General features: G+C 40.3%; 2 protein-coding genes across 3 annotated transcripts in view; one reads left to right on the top strand and one right to left on the bottom strand.

The window, feature by feature from the left end:
• The window catches only part of clns1a (chloride channel, nucleotide-sensitive, 1A), a gene marked incomplete at its 3' end in the record, with an annotated part of 6,483 nt that extends 3,911 nt beyond the window's left edge, over positions 1–2,572 (top strand). The window contains exons 5-7 of one of the 2 annotated variants that reach the window (XM_083551681.1): positions 1–105; positions 661–727; positions 2,330–2,572. The exon at positions 1–105 is cut by the window's left edge and continues 63 nt beyond it. In XM_083551681.1, the coding sequence (XP_083407807.1) occupies positions 1–105; positions 661–727; position 2,330 (173 nt within the window). Of the gene's footprint in view, positions 106–660; positions 732–2,329 lie in introns of those variants that run through there. The other variant, XM_083551680.1, reaches the window with a different exon arrangement.
• A 7,544-nt stretch (positions 2,573–10,116) lies between these two features.
• On the bottom strand, positions 10,117–18,491 carry aqp11 (aquaporin 11). The gene is made up of 3 exons (XM_083553165.1): positions 17,784–18,491; positions 14,521–14,637; positions 10,117–11,122 (listed from the first exon to the last, which is right to left on the bottom strand). The coding sequence occupies exons 1-3, from the start codon at positions 18,382–18,384 to the stop codon at positions 11,010–11,012; spliced, it is 831 nt and encodes a 276-aa protein (XP_083409291.1). The 5' UTR covers positions 18,385–18,491; the 3' UTR covers positions 10,117–11,009.
• Positions 18,492–20,095: the final 1,604 nt, after the last annotated feature.

Genomic DNA, 20,095 nt, shown 5'->3' on the forward strand with positions numbered 1-20,095 from the left:
GCCAGGCCACACTGCAGAGACTTGAGGGGATGCTTGCTCAGTCCGTCACGCAACAGTTTCACATGGCTGGAGTTCGCACCGATGAACCATCGGCTGAGTTTGAAGGTCTGTGGTGATTCCGTGCGTCAAGAAGTACTAATTATAAAAATACACTAAATCGATAAGTGAAGTGCCATCAGACTTTAGCGTTATATCATTATGTAACCACTAGAGGTCAGTAACAGGCCTCCAGACTTTTTATAATACATGGCTAAATAAACAAATATACCTCAAATATATGTGTATTTAAAGTTTAAAAGTGGATCATAATTCACATACTATCCAGATGTTTGTTATTGATTTGTCTTAGACAATTACAATATACAATGTGGTGTTATACATCAAATTTTATTCATGATTATAGATTATATTAAATTAAACTGTATCCCAAACCAGTACTTCATGATTAAGAGCTGGATGTGGTTTGAAAGCAGATATGTACTGCTGAGATAATCAGGTTTTATACACCCTGTATATTTGGGGAATTTTCCCCTGAATCATTGATTTAAATGCTGCAATTGTTTGAATTTGTTTGTATATTTTAAATAATATGCTGTTATCATGACTAACATATAAACCAGTAAATAATCTCAGATATTTGTCTTTGTATTTGTTCTCCAGATGGAATGGAGGTTGACCCAAATTCTGCCGTTGCTGGACAGTTTGACGATGCTGATGTTGATCATTGGTAAATTATATCTTACAGTGCATCTGGAAAGTATTCACAGTGCTTCTCTTTTTCTATATTTTATGTTACAGCCTTTTTTCAAATTGGATCGAATTCATTGTTTTCCTCAAAATTCTACAACCAATACCCCATAATGACAACACGATAGAAGTTTGTTAGAAATCTTCGCAAATTTATATTAAAAAAACGGTGGTCTCAATCATCCTTAAATGGAAGAAGTTTGGAACCACTGGGACTCTTCCTAGAGCAGGCCGCCTGGTCAAACTGAGCGATTGGTGGAGAAGGGCCTTTGTCAGGCAGGTGACCAAGAACCTGATTGTCTTACTGAAAGAGCTCCAGCATTTCTCTGTGGAGAGAGGAGAACCTTCCAGAAGAACAACCATCTCTGCAGCACTCCACCAATCAAGCCTGTGTGGTAGAGTGGGCAGACGGAAGCCACTCCTCAGTAAAAGGCAGCCTGCCTGGAGTTTGCCAAAAGGCACCTGAAGGCCAATGAGAAATAAAGATTGAACTCTTTGATCTGAATGCTAAGCATCATGTCTGGAGGAAATCAGGCACCGCTCATCACCTGGCCAATATTATCCCTATGGTGAAGCATGGTGGTGGCAGCATCATGCTGTGGGGATGTTTTTCAGCAGCAGGAACTGGGAGACTAGTCGGGATCGAGGGAGAGATGGATGCAGCAATGTACAGAGACATCCTTGATGAAAACCTGCTCCGGAGCACTATAGACCTCAGACTGGGGCGACGGTTAATCTTCCAACAGCGACCCTAATAACACAGCCAAGATAATAAAGAGTGGCTACGGGGCGATTCTGTGAATGTCCTTGAGTGGCCCAGCCAGAGCCCAGACTTGAACCCGATTGAACATCTCTGGAAAGATCTGAAAATGGCAGTGCACATCCAACCTGATGGAGCAGGAGAGGTTCTGCAATGAAGAATGGGAGAAACTAAAAATAGGGGTGCCAAGCATGTAGCATCATACTTAAAAAGCACTTGAAGCTGAAGCTTTGGTGCCAAAGATGTATTTGAGCAGACTTTGATTTTTTATGTACGTTTTTAATTTGCAAAGATTTTCAAACAAACATTTTTACGTTGTCATAATATGGTATTGTTTGTAGAATTGTAAGGAATATTTAATTTATTCTATTTTTGAATGCGGGTGTAACAACAAAAGGTGGAAAAAAGTAAAGTGCTGTGAAAATTTTTAGGATGCACATCTTCATCACTCTTTAATTAGTAAGATGGGGCTAAATTCAGTACCCGATAAGATATACAACAAAGCACATCAGTTTTATATTCAGTCATTATGGTGGTATTTGGCCTCTGGAGAAAGCCAAAACATCTTCAGAACCTTTTCTAACAGTGAAAAATGATCCTTTTGTGAGGAAACTTTTGACTGATCATTCATCAGAGGAAGATGGATTGACCAAAAGGATCCTGTATTAAAAACCTGTAAGACACTTGAGGCAGAGGTTTACCTTCAAACAGGACAACAGCTCTAAGCATACTGATAAAATTAAGCACCTGAATGTATTCGAGCGGCTCAGTTTCGATTTGTAGACTGATATTAGTATTCCTTACTGTTTTCTCTTTCTACAGACATAATGTACTTCGTTGCTAACGGAAGCACTTGAGTGGCCCTGAGTGATGGAAATCGTTCAGAAATCCTCTTCTCTTGTCTGCTCCACTCATGACGTTCAGCACTGGTTTCCCTGATGCCATCATCATTTCTGTATCTTGTTATGTTTTGTCTTCTTCCTTTAGACCAAACTGTAAGTGCTCCTTGAAAGTAAGTCATATTTGTATGAAATGCCATAAAATAAATTTCTTTTGTATAAAGCACTTGTAAAAGAGGCCTAATGCCTTTCTTGTTGTGGATTCTTATTTTTCCCACTTAAAACCTTGATGGATATTTTTTTTTACACCCCATCATCCTGATTTCAAATCTCAGGAAAAGAAAAAAAAAAGCAGGTGCACTAATACAAGGTTTATTATTATTATTATTATTATTATTATTAAAACCCAGCCATTAGGGGGGCACAAGCCAGTGTACTCTTAGTGCGGGTCCCAAGCCCGGGTAAATGGGGAGGGTTGCGTTAGGAAGGGCATCCAGCGTAAAACATGTGCCAAATCAAATATGCGGATCACAAATGAGAATTTCATACCGGATCGGTCAAGCCCGGGTTAACAACGACCGCCACAGGTATCGTTAGCCGACAGGGTACCGGTGGAAATTGGGCTACTGTTGGCCGAAGGAGGAGAAGGAGAGGAGGAAGACGTCTACAGAGACGGCAGGAAAAGGAGCAGTGTAGGAGAGTAGAGGTTCGGGTTGGTACTTTAAATGTTGGTACTATGACGGGTAAAGGGAGAGAGATAGCTGATATGATGGAGAGGAGAAAGGTAGATGTGTTGTGTGTTCAGGAGACCAAGTGGAAAGGGAGTAAGGCCAGGAACATTGGAGGTGGGTTTAAACTGTTTTATCATGGTGTGGATGGAAAGAGAAATGGTGTAGGGGTGATTCTGAAGGAAGCGTACAGTAAGAGTGTAGTGGAGGTGAAGAGAGTTTCTGATAGGGTGATAATCGTGAAGGTGGAAGTTGAAGGGATGATGATAAATGTCATCAGTGCCTATGCTCCACAAGTTGGCTGTGAGATGGAGGAGAAAGAAAGATTCTGGAGTGAATTAGATGAAGTGGTAGATGGTGTGCCTAGGAAAGAACGATTGGTGATTGGGGCAGACTTTAATGGGCATGTAGGTGAAGGGAACAGAGGTGATGAGGAGGTGATGGGTAGGTATGGTTTTAAGGAGAGGAATGTGGAAGGGCAGATGGTGGTAGATTTTGCTAAAAGGATGGAAATGGCAGTGGTGAACACGTATTTTAAGAAGAAGGAGGATCATAGGGTGACGTATAAGAGTGGAGGAAGGTGCACACAGGTGGATTATCTTCTGTGTAGGAGATGCAACCTGAAGGAGATTGGAGACTGTAAGGTGTTGGCGGGGGACAGTGTAGCTAGACAGCATCGGATGGTGGTCTGTAGGATGGTTTTGGAGGCGAAGAAGAAGAAGAGGATGAAAGTAAGGTTTGAAAGAAGAATAAGATGGTGGAAACTGAAGGAGGAAGAGTGTAGTGTGAGGTTCAGGGAAGAGGTCAGACAGGGGCTCGGTGGTGGTGAAGAGGTGCCGGATGATTGGGCAACTACTGCAGGAGTGATGAGGGAGGCAGCTAGAAAAGTACTTGGTGTGACATCTGGAAATAGAAAGCAAGACAAGGAGACGTGGTGGTGGAATGAGGAAGTGCAGGAGAGCATTAGGGGAAAGAGGTTGGCAAAACAGAAGTGGGATCGACAGAGTGATGAGAAAAGTAGGCAGGAGTACAAGGAGATGCGGCAGCAGGTTAAAAGGGATGTGGCGAAAGCCAAGGAAAAGGCATATGAGGAACTGTATAAGAGGTTGGACACTAAGGAAGGAGAAAAGGATTTATACCGATTGGCCAAGCAGAGGGACCGAGCTGGGAAGGATGTACTGCAAGTTAGAGCAATAAAGGATGGAGAGGGAAGTGTGTTGACTAATGAGGAGAGTGTGTTGAGAAGATGTAGGGAGTATTTTGAGCAGCTGATGAATGAGGAAAATCAGAGAGAGAGAAGGTTGGAGGATGTGGAGTTGGTGAAGCAGGATGTAGATAGGATTAGTAAGGAGGAAGTGAGAGCAGCGATTAAGAGGATGAAGAATGGAAAGTTGGTTGGACCAGATGACACACCGGTAGAAGCGTGGAGATGTTTAGGAGAGATGGCAGTGGAGTTTTTAACCAGATTGTTTAACAGGATTCTGGAAGGGGAGAGGATGCCTGAGGAATGGAGAAGGAGTGTGCTGGTACCGATCTTTAAGCATAAGGGAGATGTGCAGACCTGCAGTAACTACAGGGGAATTAAGTTGATCAGTCACACCATGAAGTTATGGGAAAGAGTAGTGGAAGCCAGGTTGAGAGAAGAGGTGACCATCTGTGAGCAACAGTATGGTTTCATGCCGAGGAAGAGCACCACAGATGCCTTATTTGCTTTAAGGATGTTGATGGAGAAGTATAGAGAAGGACAGAAGGAGCTGCATTGTGTATTTGTGGATTTAGAGAAAGCGTACGACAGGGTGCCGAGAGAGGAGTTGTGGTATTGTATGAGGAAGTCAGGTGTGTCAGAGAAGTATGTGAGGGTGGTGCAGGACATGTATGAGGACAGTGTGACGGCAGTAAAGTGTGCAGTAGGTACGACAGACTGGTTCAGGGTGAAGGTTGGACTGCATCAAGGATCGGCCCTGAGCCCTTTCCTGTTTGCAGTGTTGATGGACAGGTTGACGGACGAGGTCAGACAGGAGTCTCCCTGGACTATGATGTTTGCAGATGATATTGTGATTTGTGGTGAGAGTAGAGAGCAGGTTGAGAAGAGCCTGGAGAGGTGGAGATATGCGCTGGAGAGAAGGGGAATGAAAGTCAGTAGGAGTAAGACAGAGTACATGTGTGTGAATGAGAGGGAGGGCAGTGGAGTGATGCGGTTGCAGGGAGAAGAGGTGGAGAAGGTGAAGGAGTTCAGGTACCTGGGGTCAACAGTGCAAAGTAATGGAGAGTGTGTTAGGGAAGTAAAGAAAAGAGTGCAGGCAGGGTGGAGTGGGTGGAGAAGAGTGACAGGAGTGATTTGTGATAGAAGAGTATCTGCAAGAATGAAAGGGAAAGTTTATAGGACTGTGGTGAGACCTGCGATGTTGTATGGATTAGAGACAGTGGCATTGAGTAAAAGACAGGAGGTGGAGCTGGAGGTAGCAGAGCTGAAGATGTTGAGGTTTTCGTTGGGAGTGACGAGGATGGACAAGATTAGAAATGAGTTTATTAGAGGGACAGCACATGTAGGATGTTTTGGTGACAAGGTGAGGGAGGCGAGATTGAGATGGTTTGGACATGTGCAGAGAAGGGACATGAATTATATTGGTAGAAAAATGCTGAAGATGGAGCCACCAGGTAGGAGGAAAAGAGGAAGGCCAAGGAGGAGGTTCATGGATGTGGTGAGGGAAGACATGCAGGTAGTTGGTGTGAAAGAGGCAGATGTAGAGGACAGGGTGGTATGGAGACGGATGATCCGCTGTGGCGACCCCTAATGGGAGCAGCCGAAAGAAGAAGAAGAAGAAGAAGATTATTATTATTATAATTATTATTTATATATATATATAATTGTTAATATTATCTTCTTACTGTAACTCGTACTATAGAGTGACCTTTCTTGAAGACACTTTTTGTTGTTTTACATCCTTTAAAAGCCATGTGTAACAAGAGGAGAAAACCTTGATAAATTATTGACACCCCTAATAGATATTTAAATTATATGCATGTCAAATATGTGTTCTTAGAAATACTTGATCATTTCCCCCTGCTTTTATTTGTCCGATTTCCATAGATTATAAATATTCTCATCTCATACCATGGAAAAACAAAGTTTTGACACAAAAGCTGCCTAAATTTAGTTAATAGATATAAACTTGTATATAAAACAAACTAGCACAACTCGCATAAAACAAAAAAAAGTACAGCATGTCTGAACAAAAAGGTGATTGGAGCTCTATTTTACCCCCCTATCATTTAAAATGAACAGTTTAGATGGGGTTTTTTTGTACAGGAAAAAAGTATTGGGGTATGTTGTTGGTTTACTACACAGTACTTACATGATATAGTACTTTAAAGATGTGACTATTCCACACCATATTACAAATTATTTATAATGATTTTACTTACAAACACACTGGTGGCTTCTTTGTGGTTTGCATTTGTCTGTCACCTCCAACTATTTCTGATTTCCGTTCACTGAAATGATTCACTCTGTACCTCTGCCCACATTTTTTTGTGGGTTGGTTTGGTTTAGCGTTTTTTTTGCACCACTGTTATCAGCTGGGCAAAGTTTGCTCCTTGTATCTCCTCCTGTTCATCAGTAAATCATTAATGAGCTTCTCCCCAAGTCTCTGCTGTCAGACAGAGCTCAAACTCATGATGATTTCACTATGACTAGAACTGTTTGGTCATGGGAATCGTCACAGAACAGTTTGTGTGTAGGTCTGAATTTTTACCACAATATTACAGAGCTGCACCTGATCCCAGTTTATAAAACATTAACTACTTGTATTTGTAGTATGCATTCATGTAGAATTCATTTTTCATATCCAGGGTGTTATAGAAAAATAGTCAAAAATAAAAGTGTGGTGTGAATTTGGCATGATCTGTTATTCTCCTGAGGTGAATTAATTTATAATAATAATAATAATAATAATTTAATAATAAACCAAAAACAGCAATTAACTGTTAAAACTTAAAGAACATACCTATTAATTAGGGCAGAAACAATTTAAGTAATTAGAATACAAATAATGTTTTGCCTCGATGCTACATTTAGACCATTTAACTACACACAGAGCATTCTGTTTCCCCACGGACCATTTTTACTGACGCACCACCCGATAATCCCTGGAGCGCTCTGGACAGGTAAACACAGCTGAAAAAATGGAGGCGGTGTGGAGAAGTTTCAGGCCAAAGAAAATGACAAAAGTTTTTAAAGTTTGGGATCATTTCAAACTAAAACATAAAACACGGTACAGTGCAATTACTGTTTTTAAAGTCATTTGTAAATTGATTTTTATATTTTGATGTAATTTGGCAATGAAATCCACTAAATGGGTTTAGTTTTCAGATAGTTTGTATGCAATTTCAGCAATAAAAATGTCAATTTTTCGGAAAAAGGAAACAAATGTTCATTTTAAGAGACCCGTCTTATTTTCTCTTGTATATTTAGTATTGATCTTAAATAAAGAAATTGTTCTTTTTATCCGAATAATCTATGGAATAATCGGTCGAATACTTGGTTACTAAAATAATCGATAGCTGCAGCCCTACTTTTAATATACAGTTTACGTGGAAGTTGTTTCCTTTTATGAGCCATTAAAGAAGCTGAGTTTTTACCTTACCTTTACACTGTACGGTACCAGTCAAAAGTTTGGACACGTCTCCTTCAATGTTTTTTCTTTGTTTAATATTTTCAACATTGTACATGAAAACTGACAGCATCCAAACTGCGGAAGAACACGTATGGAATCATCTAGTAAAGTGTTAAACAATATGTTTTAGATTTTAGATTGTCCAAAGTAGCTACGTTTAGCTTTGATGACAACTTGACAAACTCATTACATTCTTTGATTGGATTCACAAAGTGGGCACCTGGACTTGTTTTAGATGTACAGGTGTTGTGCATATTGTGCTGTTCTAATTTACTTAAATCTTTCTGTATACAGAAATAAAGAAAACCTTTATCATCTGTATCATACACTGTTTAGGCATAACTTTATGACCACCTGCCTAATATTCTGTTGATACTCCTTTTGCTGCCAAAACAGTTCTGACCCGTCGAGCATTAACAGCATTAACTTCTTCAGCAGTTTGATCTACAGAAGCTCGTCTGTTGCGTTGGACCACACGGACCAGCCTTCACTCCTCACGCCGCCCATGACCATGTCGCCGGTTCACCACTGTTTCTTCTTCTGACCACTTTTGATAGAACACTGATCACTGCAGACCAGGAACACCCCACAAGAGCTGCAGTTTTGGAGATGCTCTGACCCAGACGTCTAGACATCACAGCTTGGCTCAGGTCAAACTCACATAAATCCTTACACTTGCCCTTTTTTCCTGCTTCTAACACATCAACTTTGAGTACAAAATGTTCACTTGCTGCCTAATAAATCCCTCCCACTAACAGGTAACAAAGAGAGATCAAGAGATCAGTGTTATTTAATCATCAGTCATAATGATATAATGTCATGATGTTATGCCTGATCGGTGTATATTTTTTTTTTCCCCATTTCCCATTAAAGAATCCCTTCTTGATTTCCTGTACACTGACAGTGAGTGAAGGCCAGCCAGAGTCCAGTCATTATGTCATAATGTCATGTCTGATCGGTGTATTTTGCATGTTTAATAACGAGTCTCTCCAGTGTGAGCACTTCATAACAGTGTAAGGGCTTAATGTCAGAAAAGGGAAAAATAGAGGTTGAGGGAATGACCGTAGCTGTTATGGTGCAGGTCACAGAGTTTGTCTGGTTTTGTTTAAAACATTTTGAAAGAACAAATGGATGACATATAATTCTTTAGTAATGTTGTTGTGTAGCAGGAAAATAACACCTGAGCTCATGTAGCAGTTACAAAATAATTTTCTGTCATGTTTTATTGCTTCTATTGCACCTGGTAACGAGGTTGAGCCTATAATAATCCAACACCAAATCATCTGGTTTGATTATGTAATATTAGTGCAGGATCACTCATCATGTTGCAGTCGTCTGCAGTGGGCTGGATAAGGTTTGAGCTAACGTTTACCTAATGAAAGCAATTGTGTAAAGGAAACAAATGCACAGACAGAGAGCAGAGTCCGCATGAGTGAACTTTCTGCTGATGAAAGAATTGTCTAATTACAGATTAGACAAAAGAGTGGTGAAGCAGGATGCTAAGATGAAGCAATCGGATAGGCTGAATATCCTGTTACACAGAGAAATTTTGATGCATTTTCCCACCGATATTGCTGAAGGACCTGTCAACATACAGCTTTGCTATAATGGGGATGCATTAGCATGGCAAGCTTAATGAAAAAAGTGTAACTGACACAAATCCTAGATCAAATATAGAAAATCAGTGAGTACTCAGGATTTCCTTCAGGGGGAATCGACAAGACATGGTGTAATGCCTCAACTTGTTTTGTGTTGCCTTTAGGAAGAGGGATGAATGTTACTTATCCAGATTTTTCAGATTATAATTACATTTTTAGGGCTTGTTAAGTAAAGGTCCTCACTTTTTTTGACTGACATGTGTGTGTGCGAATGTACATGTCTAAACCTTGTTTTTTTATGCATTAGAGAAAAGACCAGTGCAGCAATTACACTACATGGACAAAAGTTTGTAGACACCTGACCATAAGATTTGTTTGTGGTTTCTGCTGTTATAATAACCTCCAGTCTTCTGGGAAGATGTTCCACAGGTTCTTTGTCATCCTGTGACAGGTTTGGGTCTCATGTGTATCGAAGATTTTATGCTACCACATCCAGACATTCTGTACAATTGTGTGCCTCCAACTGAAAAAAATCAGGTGTCCCAATTATTTTGTCCATATAACCCCAGCCATTAGGGTTGCACAAGCCTTAGTGCCGGTCCCAAGCCCGTATAAATGGGGAGGGTTGCGTTAGGAAGGGCATCCAGCATAAAAACATGTGCTAAATCAAACATGCGGATGATCCGCTGTGGCGACCCCTAATGGGAGAAGCCAAAAGAAAGTACCGTAGTGTAGTAAAGCTTCTTACAGCAATAAAAACAAATGGAATGAGTTCAAGTGGCATTCCTTTATTGCGAGATGTCGCTAGTATTAAGATCTTTAAAGACTTAGCTTTGGTCCAGTTTCTACATACATTAAGAGGTATTCAAAATGTGCTTTCTCAGGAAAACTACTGAAAGTTTTCCATCCTGGCTAGACAGTCCATCAACAATGTGCATAAAGGTAAAAATGAGTACTTCTGAGAAGTAATTACTTTGTTGGTAAAATATCGCTGAATCTAAAGACGCAAAAATGGTCTTAGTTAAAAAAAAAAAACAGTCTAAATAAGATTTTCCGACGTAAAATCTTATCCTTCACATACTTGTGCTTCCAGGAATGTTGCACTGCAGTTATACAGTTTTGTAATGACACTCGAATTTATAGATTAAGACTAAAATTTCTGTTTTGTGAAGTTTCACAGTATCTGCTTATGACTAGCTTGTACTTTTAATAGCTTCTCTCTGTAAAAGAGTGCAACATTCAATGCTTTATAAACCTGCAGCTGTAAAATGTTCAGAATATTCCTCAAATAGTGTTCAGTAGTTTATCAGAACAATGCAGAAATGACATTCTTTGGTCTAACTATGTACCTGTATATCGCCTCTACACATACAATGTAGGTTATGAGAACTTGCATTCAATTCTGATTTCATAGACCTGTTGTGTTTTGTCCATTTCTTTTTACCTGTATGGTGTATAGTCTGAAATAATAGCAGCAATTAATTAAATCTAGGTTTAAATATTTATACACGTGCATACGGACCGCTCACCGTTACAGATGTCTGTGAGACTTAAAAAAAATAAAAATTAATTTCAGCCAACCATTATTTCAGATACTGCTAAAACAGGCACCTTTCTGTGCTATAGACATTAAAACAAGCATTTTAAAAGATTCCAGTTTTTCAGTTCCTCTTCTTCTTCTTGACAGCATGGAGGTTCTGGTCCTTGTGAGTAGTGCTCTTTGTAGTAAAAGCCAGTAAGACTTTATTAAACAGAAGAAGAGAGCATGCCATGCCTGCACACAAACATACAAAAAAAGCCAGACTTCTAACTTTACTGCTTCATGCATTGTTGCAGGTAAGATGCACTGATTTCGTTTGGGCGATTTTCACAACAAACATTGTCTCAAAGCAGCTTTACAGAGTTTAACAGTTATGGTGAATGGTGTGCATTTATCCCTGATGAGCAGCCGTGTCGACTGTGGCAAGGAAAAACTCCCTTAGATGTAATGAGGAAGAAACCTTGAGAGGAACCAGACTCAAAAGGGGAACCCATCCTCATTTGGGTGACATCAAGAGTGTGATTATAGTCTTTAAACAATACAGAACACTGGAGAGTGAGAACTAAGATGAGCACTGGAATGTAAGAATATGATTATTTTTCCTTTCTACAGTCTTATACAGTCATTAGCTCAAGTAAAATATTGGCGTTTGGTGGTTAGAAGTGCCCCTCCAGCAGTTATGGTAGAGGTGGTGTATTTAAGTAATTGGACACTGTTACTGTAATTTTTGGATACTTTCTCAAATAGAAGCACGTTTTACTCTCTGCTCAGCTACATTTATGATTCACCACAAGGTGGTATCAAATTGACTAGTTTTGTAACACGCCAACAGACGGCAGACCGACCTTCATAAGTCACTGTGCCAAAATACATTGTCCATCGGCAGTTGTGCAACTGGTGCTATTCTGACCATGTGCGTTACCACGTCTGCTATTCTGACCACGTGCACACACTGTCACCAAACTCTCCTTAAACGTGAGTTTCTCGCCGGAAACAACATAATCTCATTTCTGCACCCACGCTTCTCGCCAGATTTGGCTTCTGTGGACTTCACCCTCGTCGCCATTTTGAAAAATATTTGGAGATCAAGCGCAAATCGGTGCTTAACATGCCTCGAAAAGAAGACTTCCGGGACATTTATTGCTGTGCAAGGGGACTATTTTGAAGGTTATAGTGTGCAAACGTAGATAAATAAATCTCGAAAGATTTTGATACTAAAAGTACATGTACTTTTTACTACACCATCCATTTTGCACCACTGTTAAAGATGGCTATCTGCATCTGCTGCCTGTGAGTAATTATTTAGCACTGCTAGCCTTTTTTCACTCCAAAAAGAACTAGAATAAACTCCACAAACCTTAAGAACTAGCTTTTTATGAAGTTGAATAAAAATATGGCCCCTCTTTTAGACTGCGAGGTGCATCAAATCACAGTCCGCTCTGAATATAAAATTATTTATCTATTTAATACTAATGATTCTCCTACTTTGTGACATGATAATTTTATTTGTTAATTGAAGACACCTTTTTAAAAGACTTATATACTACTTTTCTTGTTTTTGACCAACTTCTGTTTCATTCTGGCATGTTGAATAAAATACAAATGAAATCGTACTTCACACTTAACAAAGCCAACACAACAATGTCGTGTTGACCTTGTTAAGCGTGATGTACGATTTCATTTGTATTTTGGAAAATAAAACATCGACAACAACTAAACTGTTTTTGGCTTTTCACTAACGTGTCAGGTGTTGAAGACAAGTGCCTATTTGAGCCTAAGTTTAATATGAGTCAAATACTCAAGTATTTTAAGATCGGATCCTTGAAGACTTTTACTCAAGTCATATTGGAATTGCAGTATACTTTTACTCAGTTGAAGTATGATTTTCATTTACTTAACCCACAGTTCAAGTAAATGAAGTAAAGTACAGTCTTTCACTTTTTCCACATTTTGTTGTTACATCTTTATTCCGAAATTGATTAAATTAATAATTTTTCTTAACATTCTACAAACAATACCACATAATGAAAACATGAAAAAAGTTTGTTTAAAATTATTAAAAATAAAAGAAATCATATGTACAGAAGTATTCACAACATTTGCTCAATACTTTGTTGAAGCATCTTTAGCACCATTTAGAGCCTCCGTGTTTTTTTTAGTATGATACTACAAGCTTAGCACACCTATTTTTGGGCAGTTTCTCCAGTTCTTCTTTGCAGAACCTCTCAAACTCCATCAGGTTGAATGTGGAGCGTCGGCACAGATATTTTTAGATCTCTCCAGAGATGTTCAATCAGGTACAATTCTGGGCTCTGGCTGGGCCACTTTAATGTCGTCCCCTCGCCACTCCTTTGTTATCTTGGCTGTGTGCTAAGGGTTGTTGTACTGTTGGAAGATGAACCTTCACTCCAATCTTAAGTCCAGAGCGCTTTAGATCAAGTTTTCATCAAAGATATGTCTATACATTGCTGCATTCACTTTTACCCCCGATCCTGACTAGTCTGCCAGTTCCTGCTGCTGAAAAACATCCCCACAGCATGATGCTGCCACCACCATGCTTTCCTGTAGGGATGGTATTGGCCAGGTGATAAGAAGTGCCTGGTTTCCTTCAGACATGACGTTCGGCATTCAGGCCAAAGAGTTCCATCTTTGTTTCTCGTAGTCTGAGAATCGTTTCAGGTGGGATGTCATGTGCCTTTTACTACGGAGTGGCTTCCATCTGGCCACTCTACTATACAGGCCTGATTGGTGGAGTGCTGCAGTGATGATGGTTTTTCTGAAAGATTATACTTTCTCCACAGAGAAACGCTGGAGCTCTTTCAGGGTGACCATCGGGTTCATAATCCCTAATAAGTCCCTTCTCCCACGATCGCTCAGTTTGGCCAGGTGGCCTGCTCTTGGAAGAGTCCTAGTTGTTCTAAACTTCTTTTACTTACAGGTGATTGAGGCCACTGTGCCCACTGGGACCTTCAAGGCTGCAGAAATGTTTCTGTACCCTTCCCCAAATCAGTGCCTTACTACAATCTTGTCTCTGAGGTCTACAGACAATCCCTTGGATTTAAAGGCTTAGTTGGTGCTCTGACATGCACAGTTAACTGTGTGCCTTACCAAATCATGTCTAATCAACTGAATTTACCACAGGTGGACTCTAATCAAGTTGTAAAAACATCTCAAGGATGGTCAGTGGAAACAGGATGCACCTGAACTTAATTTTGAGTGTCATGGCAAAGGCTTTGAATACTTATGTACATGTGATTTTTGTTTTGTTTTTTATTTTTAATACATTTGCAAAGATTTTAAACAAACTTCTTTCATGTTGTCATTATGTATGTAGAATCTTTAAGAAAATAATTTAATTTAATCCATTTTGGAATAAAGCTGTAAAATGTGGAAAAAGTTGTCTTGTGAAAAAAGCACTGTGAATACTTTCCAGAAGCATTGTACACTGTAATCACAATATTACAAATGTACAATGATACAACCTTAACTGCTTTATCTGTGTAAAGCTGCTTTAAGACAATATCCATTGTAAAAAACACAATACACAAAAATATAATGAATTGAATAATGGTATAAATAAATAAAACACAAGAAGCTGTTTCGAAGAATGTCCAAGCAAGAAAGTGTCTCACCTAAAACCGGTCCCAGCCAGTAGACCAGGCTGTTCTTTAGGAACGTGCTGCCACTGCAGGGGAACTGTGCTGAAAAAGCAAGAGCTGGATTGAACACAGCTCCTGTTGTACTGCCACCTGAAGAGAAACACAGGTGAGACTGAATTACTGGCAAACAGAAGGCTGCAGTGAGGACTGCCCAAGTTCTCTACTTCACTGTTGCCAAAACATTTCCTCCACTCTCACCACTCACAGCTCTGCTCTCAACATGGCCTGACATTCCTCTGTCAAGATTATCACCAAGCAATATTTGATATGCCCCCAAAAAAGAAAACTTTGTGACCTTTTGCACAGGCTGTTGAAGGTACTGGGTGGAGCAGGGAAATTTTAGACCTTGGAGTTTGCGACCCTTGGACGTCGGCAATTGTTTGAAACCAGTGCTACCTTGTTTAGAAGCCCTTGCCATTAGTTATAACGGAGCAGTGGAGTGGTGTGTTTGAGTGTTTGTTGTAAAACCTTTTATATTCTCTTCTCGCAGCACTAACACCTTTACCATTCTTATAAAAGGTTTTACAGCAAATGTTCACTGCGCACCACTCCACTGCTCTAATATAACAAATGGCAAGGGGTTCTAATTAAGCTCTTACTGGTTCCAATCAACTGCCAATGCAAGATCACAAATTCCTAGTTCCAAAATATCCTGTTTCCCTGCGCCACACTGTACAACGTGCCTCACATTTCGAGTGGATAAAGCTGTTAAAACACTGTTGCTAGGGGAAACATCTTCACAGAGCATAAACTAGGTGAAGATTGGGGTGTGCACTGTAATCGACTGGAGGTCATACGTTTCTAAGCAACCGACTAGGACAAACCAAAACTCCTAACTTAGAATTCCTACTAAACTCTGGAAGTGGATATAATCGACAGTAGCATCAAAATTAAACAAAGTAGCACTTCTAACCTTTAAGTAGCACTTCTAACCAGTTATGTTGTATGTAATAAAACTTTCTTTCGGCTTCTCCCATCAGGGGTCGCCACAGCGGATCATCCGCATGTTTGATTTGGCACGTTTTTACACTGGATGCCCTTCCTAACGCAACCCTCCCCATTTATCCGGGCTTGGGACCAGCACTAAGAGTGGCTGGGGTTGGTTCCCTGACCGGGGATCGAACCCGGGCCGCAGCGGTGAGAGCGCCGCATCCTAACCACTAGACCACCAGGGGACCTTATGTTGTATGTGATAGTATTTGCAAAATATCATTGGGGCAGTGGGGGCGTGGCCGAGCATCAGTTTGTGAATGGACAAGCAGTAAGAATCGCACACCTGCTGAATGTATCTAATCAGTGTTCTCGTTTGGAGTGAGCGGTGCAAATAGGATAAGGGAATTAAATGAAAAACACTTTAGAAAGAGAGATACAGAGAGAGTTGTGCGTGTGTATTGAAACTGGTTGCTGCCCCACTGTTCTTCCTTCCCCTGAACCGTTTTCTCTCCTAAACTGGTGCCAAAACCCAGGAAGGAAAGCAGGGTACACCAAATGGAGTCTTCACCGCTGGGTGAGCTGTTAAAGGTGATCGTCGAACTCCAGCAGACCCAACAGGGGGCAGGGGTGAAGCTTCTGCTGCCGCAGTCTCAACACCTGCAGCACAGACCATTTACGCTCCATGAGGCTGCAAAAAAAACACGAAAGTGGCTGCTGGACGAGGTCCAGAGTGTTGACGAGGTCCTCAATCTCAATATACTGAAGCAGTTCGCCGAGGATGGTGTAGTGGGTCCTGTGCTAGCATCTGGCGTTGTTGGATAAGGCTGTCCCGCTGGCTGGAGACTACTTGGCTGCATACCCAGGGGTCGCGACCCCTTGAATCATCCTCGAATCTAAATGCTGGTCATCTGGCACCTCCCCTACCCTCTCTGATGTTTTATCTCCCTGTGTCTGTGTGTTCTGTTCTGCAGGTGGGTATCTCCTTGATCAATGCCCCGTGATGGAGTTAGGGGTGATGGTCCGACTCTCCGAGCTAATACAGGCTGCCTCCGATTGAGATGGAGCGTACTGCATACCAGTGAGTATCAAGGCTGCCCACAGCCCGTATCCACCAACACCTGGTTCGGTGCGAGGCTTTGAATACTGCACGTCGGGTGAAGGTAAAGTGTGTGACCAAGCAGTAAGAACCGCACACCTGCTGGGAATGTATCAATTGGCAAATTGCTTGAGTATAAATGGAATCAAACAACGGTTAGGAAATTACGGCCCCCACCACACCACTGTTGATTTGTATTTTTTCTGTAACAGCACAGCCATATAATCGTTTATTTCTTACTTATCAACACTTTGCTCATTTATTATTAAAGTGTAGGCTACAGTAAAGTCTATATGTGAGCTGTTATTGATTATTTCCTGTCTTTTACACCACATGAAGAGTGGACTTTGACCAGTGATAATGCACCTTAAAAATATAGTATGTAATGCAGTGTACAAGTTGGGAATACAGAAATAAAATACACAATTCAGATATTATATGCAATAGACTACTGCCAGGCCACCAGGGCCAACAATGCCCTCTCTAAAAACTCAGACTTACTGACCTATGTTTTAACCTATTTATGTAAATTAATATGTATTGAATTATTCCCAATAGTCTATACTCTTCATTTCAAATGCTGTATAAGATAACACTCTCATGTCATTGTTGCAGCAATCTGTTATACTGCATTTCTGTATAACACTATTGTATAACATAACTGTATATCAGCACTGAATCAAGAAAATATGCTAAATTAAATAAATATGAATATATGAATTATATTAATAAATATTGGGGAAAATAAAATACAAGCATTCAAACAAACAAAAGGTAATACTACAAATTAATAAACACAGTTACATCCCAAAAAATTAAAAGACACATCAAATCAACACCTGGCAAACGTGATTCGCCTCTAAAGGCCGCTCTCGTACTGTATAACGCAACCCGGAAAAACTATCGGTATAGTTTTTTCCCGATAGTTCCAGCAATCAACTATCCGACTAATCGGTTGACCTTAAATGACGATAATGCTTTTACGAGGGTCGACTGATTCCGATTGACACCACTGTTGTGAAAATATTGCAATATCTATCTATCTATCTATCTATCTATCTATCTATCTATCTATCTATCTATCTATCTATCTATCTATCTATGACGTCATGCATGATGGGATGTATTTAAAACCGAGATTACACCATTTTGGGACTACTTGAGTTAGATTTCCGAGCTAAAGGCCACTGGATAGATAGAGACACACCTGCATACACCACTGTAGTGATCACCGCGGCCACAGCGTGCACTCTGTACTTCTCTTCCACGCCGCGCGTCAGTGTCGCTGCGGCGTGCACGACGAAGGCGCACGCGAGCTCCGCGCCCGCGGCCCGCAGCGCGTGCACGTCATCGATCGGGCTCGCGCACGCGAAGCCGGAGCGCGCGTGGCGCTCGTGCAGCTCCGAGAGCGCGAAATCCCACGCGCGACGCATCAACGGACCCGTCGCAGCGGCCGCCGCGAACTGGCACGCGGCCCTCAACAGCACGCATGTGCCGCCCACCGAGGCGCACCAGTAGCGCTCGAGCAAGGTCGTGGGGTTGCCGGCAGCGCCGCGGAACGTCAGCGCGTGCACCACCGACACTACGTAGGTCAGACTCAGGGCGATCCCGGGCGCGTCTTCAGACAGCAGCCTCAGCTCGTGAGCGCATGCGCAAAGCTGGATCGTAGAAATGATCTCAGCCGCGTAGATCCCGCGATCTCCCCCCTTACTCCTCCGGGAGAGCAGAACCACAGCCGCTTTCCTTGCGATTTCGCAGATAAACACGATCCCCACAAGCATACACACAGACACCGCCAAGACCCCCATTTTCTACCGATCCCGGTCACATGTGAGCCAGATCTCTCATTGCTATCGGTTTAAGACCGGTTCGGCAACTTGGTTTACGCTTTTTAATCTGAGATAGCCCCGCCCACCTGCTCTGTGTTGCCAGGTTTGTGTTAATTAAGACTTTTAAAGCAATAATAATAATAATAATAATAATAATAATAATAACAATAATAATAATAATAATAATAATAATAATAACGATACATTTGTATTACTATTAGATAATAATTAAAACAAGCAATAATTAATAAAGTTTACATATAGTTTAATGTTTGTAGATTTCTAAATTTTTTAAATCAGTAATTTTCTGTTTTGTGTTTGATTTATTTGTTTGTTTGTTTGTTTGCTTGTTTTTGTGTATTATTTTGATTTTTTTTGCTACCTTTCTTTTCCAGTTGTAAATTTGTTGAAATTAAGACTACAATAGTAACCACATAACCTGTAACCTAGCAAAGAAAAATGGATGATTGATATTTGTTTTTATTCTGAATTAAATATATTTTTCTTCGAAATGCTCCTTTATGGAAATGTTTCTGATCAATGAATTATAAACCACTGTATTCATTTAGAAACATGCAAGCCTGGATTGAATTGCAGAGATCATGTATGGCTGAATTCGATGTTTCTAAAAGTCTGATTTCACTTGAATGTCTTTTCAGATTTTAGAATGGTATATTAGACAGCAGTCTCCACCTTTATTATCAAAAAAAAAAAAAATGAAAGAAAAAGACCTTTTGTTTTTTTTCCCCAGTACACTGCCAGAGATTGTACAAACACATTATATCTGTCTGTAAAATCTATCAATTTGCATTGATGGCATATGGCAGATGATCTTATCAAGATCTTATCTCATGTATACAACTAAACCATTGAGGGTTAGGGGCCTTGCTAAAAGCAGGCCAAGCAGCAGTTTGGTGGCACTGGGGTGGGATTTATACTCAAAACTTTTCAATCATCAATCAGTCAATTCCAATGTCTTAATTACTGATCTACCATTTACACTATAAGAAGAAGAGAAAAACCCTAAAATGGAAGCCGTTAAGTATTTAGAGACTATATAAATATGCTATCTTGGAAAAAAAAATCTAATACTCAATGTTCTTTTAAACTATCATGCTAGCGTCAAGTTTTGGTGCATAACCTAAGATTGTCAAACGCTGGATCTGGCAACACACCGTCCCACGTGGAACTTTAAATATCAGGAATGGTTGCTGAATTTGACAGGAAAAATCCTTTCAGATGAATAAATGTATTCTCCAGACAAAAATCTGGAGTAAGAAGAATAATCCAAAAATCGATCATAAGGTGTTGCACAAACTGTACAAAAACTGAGACTTACAAAATATACTGAGAAGTTCCAAAATTCATTCCAAAAATTCACAGATTGTACTTTTCACTCAAAAACATCACTTGTAATATATAAATATGTATAATTATAGCTGCCACGGTTTCAGTGTATCGTTTACAATTTGTGCAAATGATAAAAGACTGTGGACTTATTTGAAGACTGACTAAAAGACAGATATCTTTTGCCATTTGGGACACATGCTTTCATTGTTTTCAGTAAGGAACATAATCCATCAATATATCAACAAAATACACGAAGTAAATTTCACTCCATATTAAGATGTTGTCCCAAATCACTTGTGTTGTAAACAGAACATCCTGCATGTTTAATTTTATTTAAAAC

Source organism: Silurus aristotelis (assembly GCF_946808225.1).
Source record: "Silurus aristotelis genome assembly, chromosome: 10".
Lineage (NCBI taxonomy): Eukaryota > Metazoa > Chordata > Actinopteri > Siluriformes > Siluridae > Silurus > Silurus aristotelis.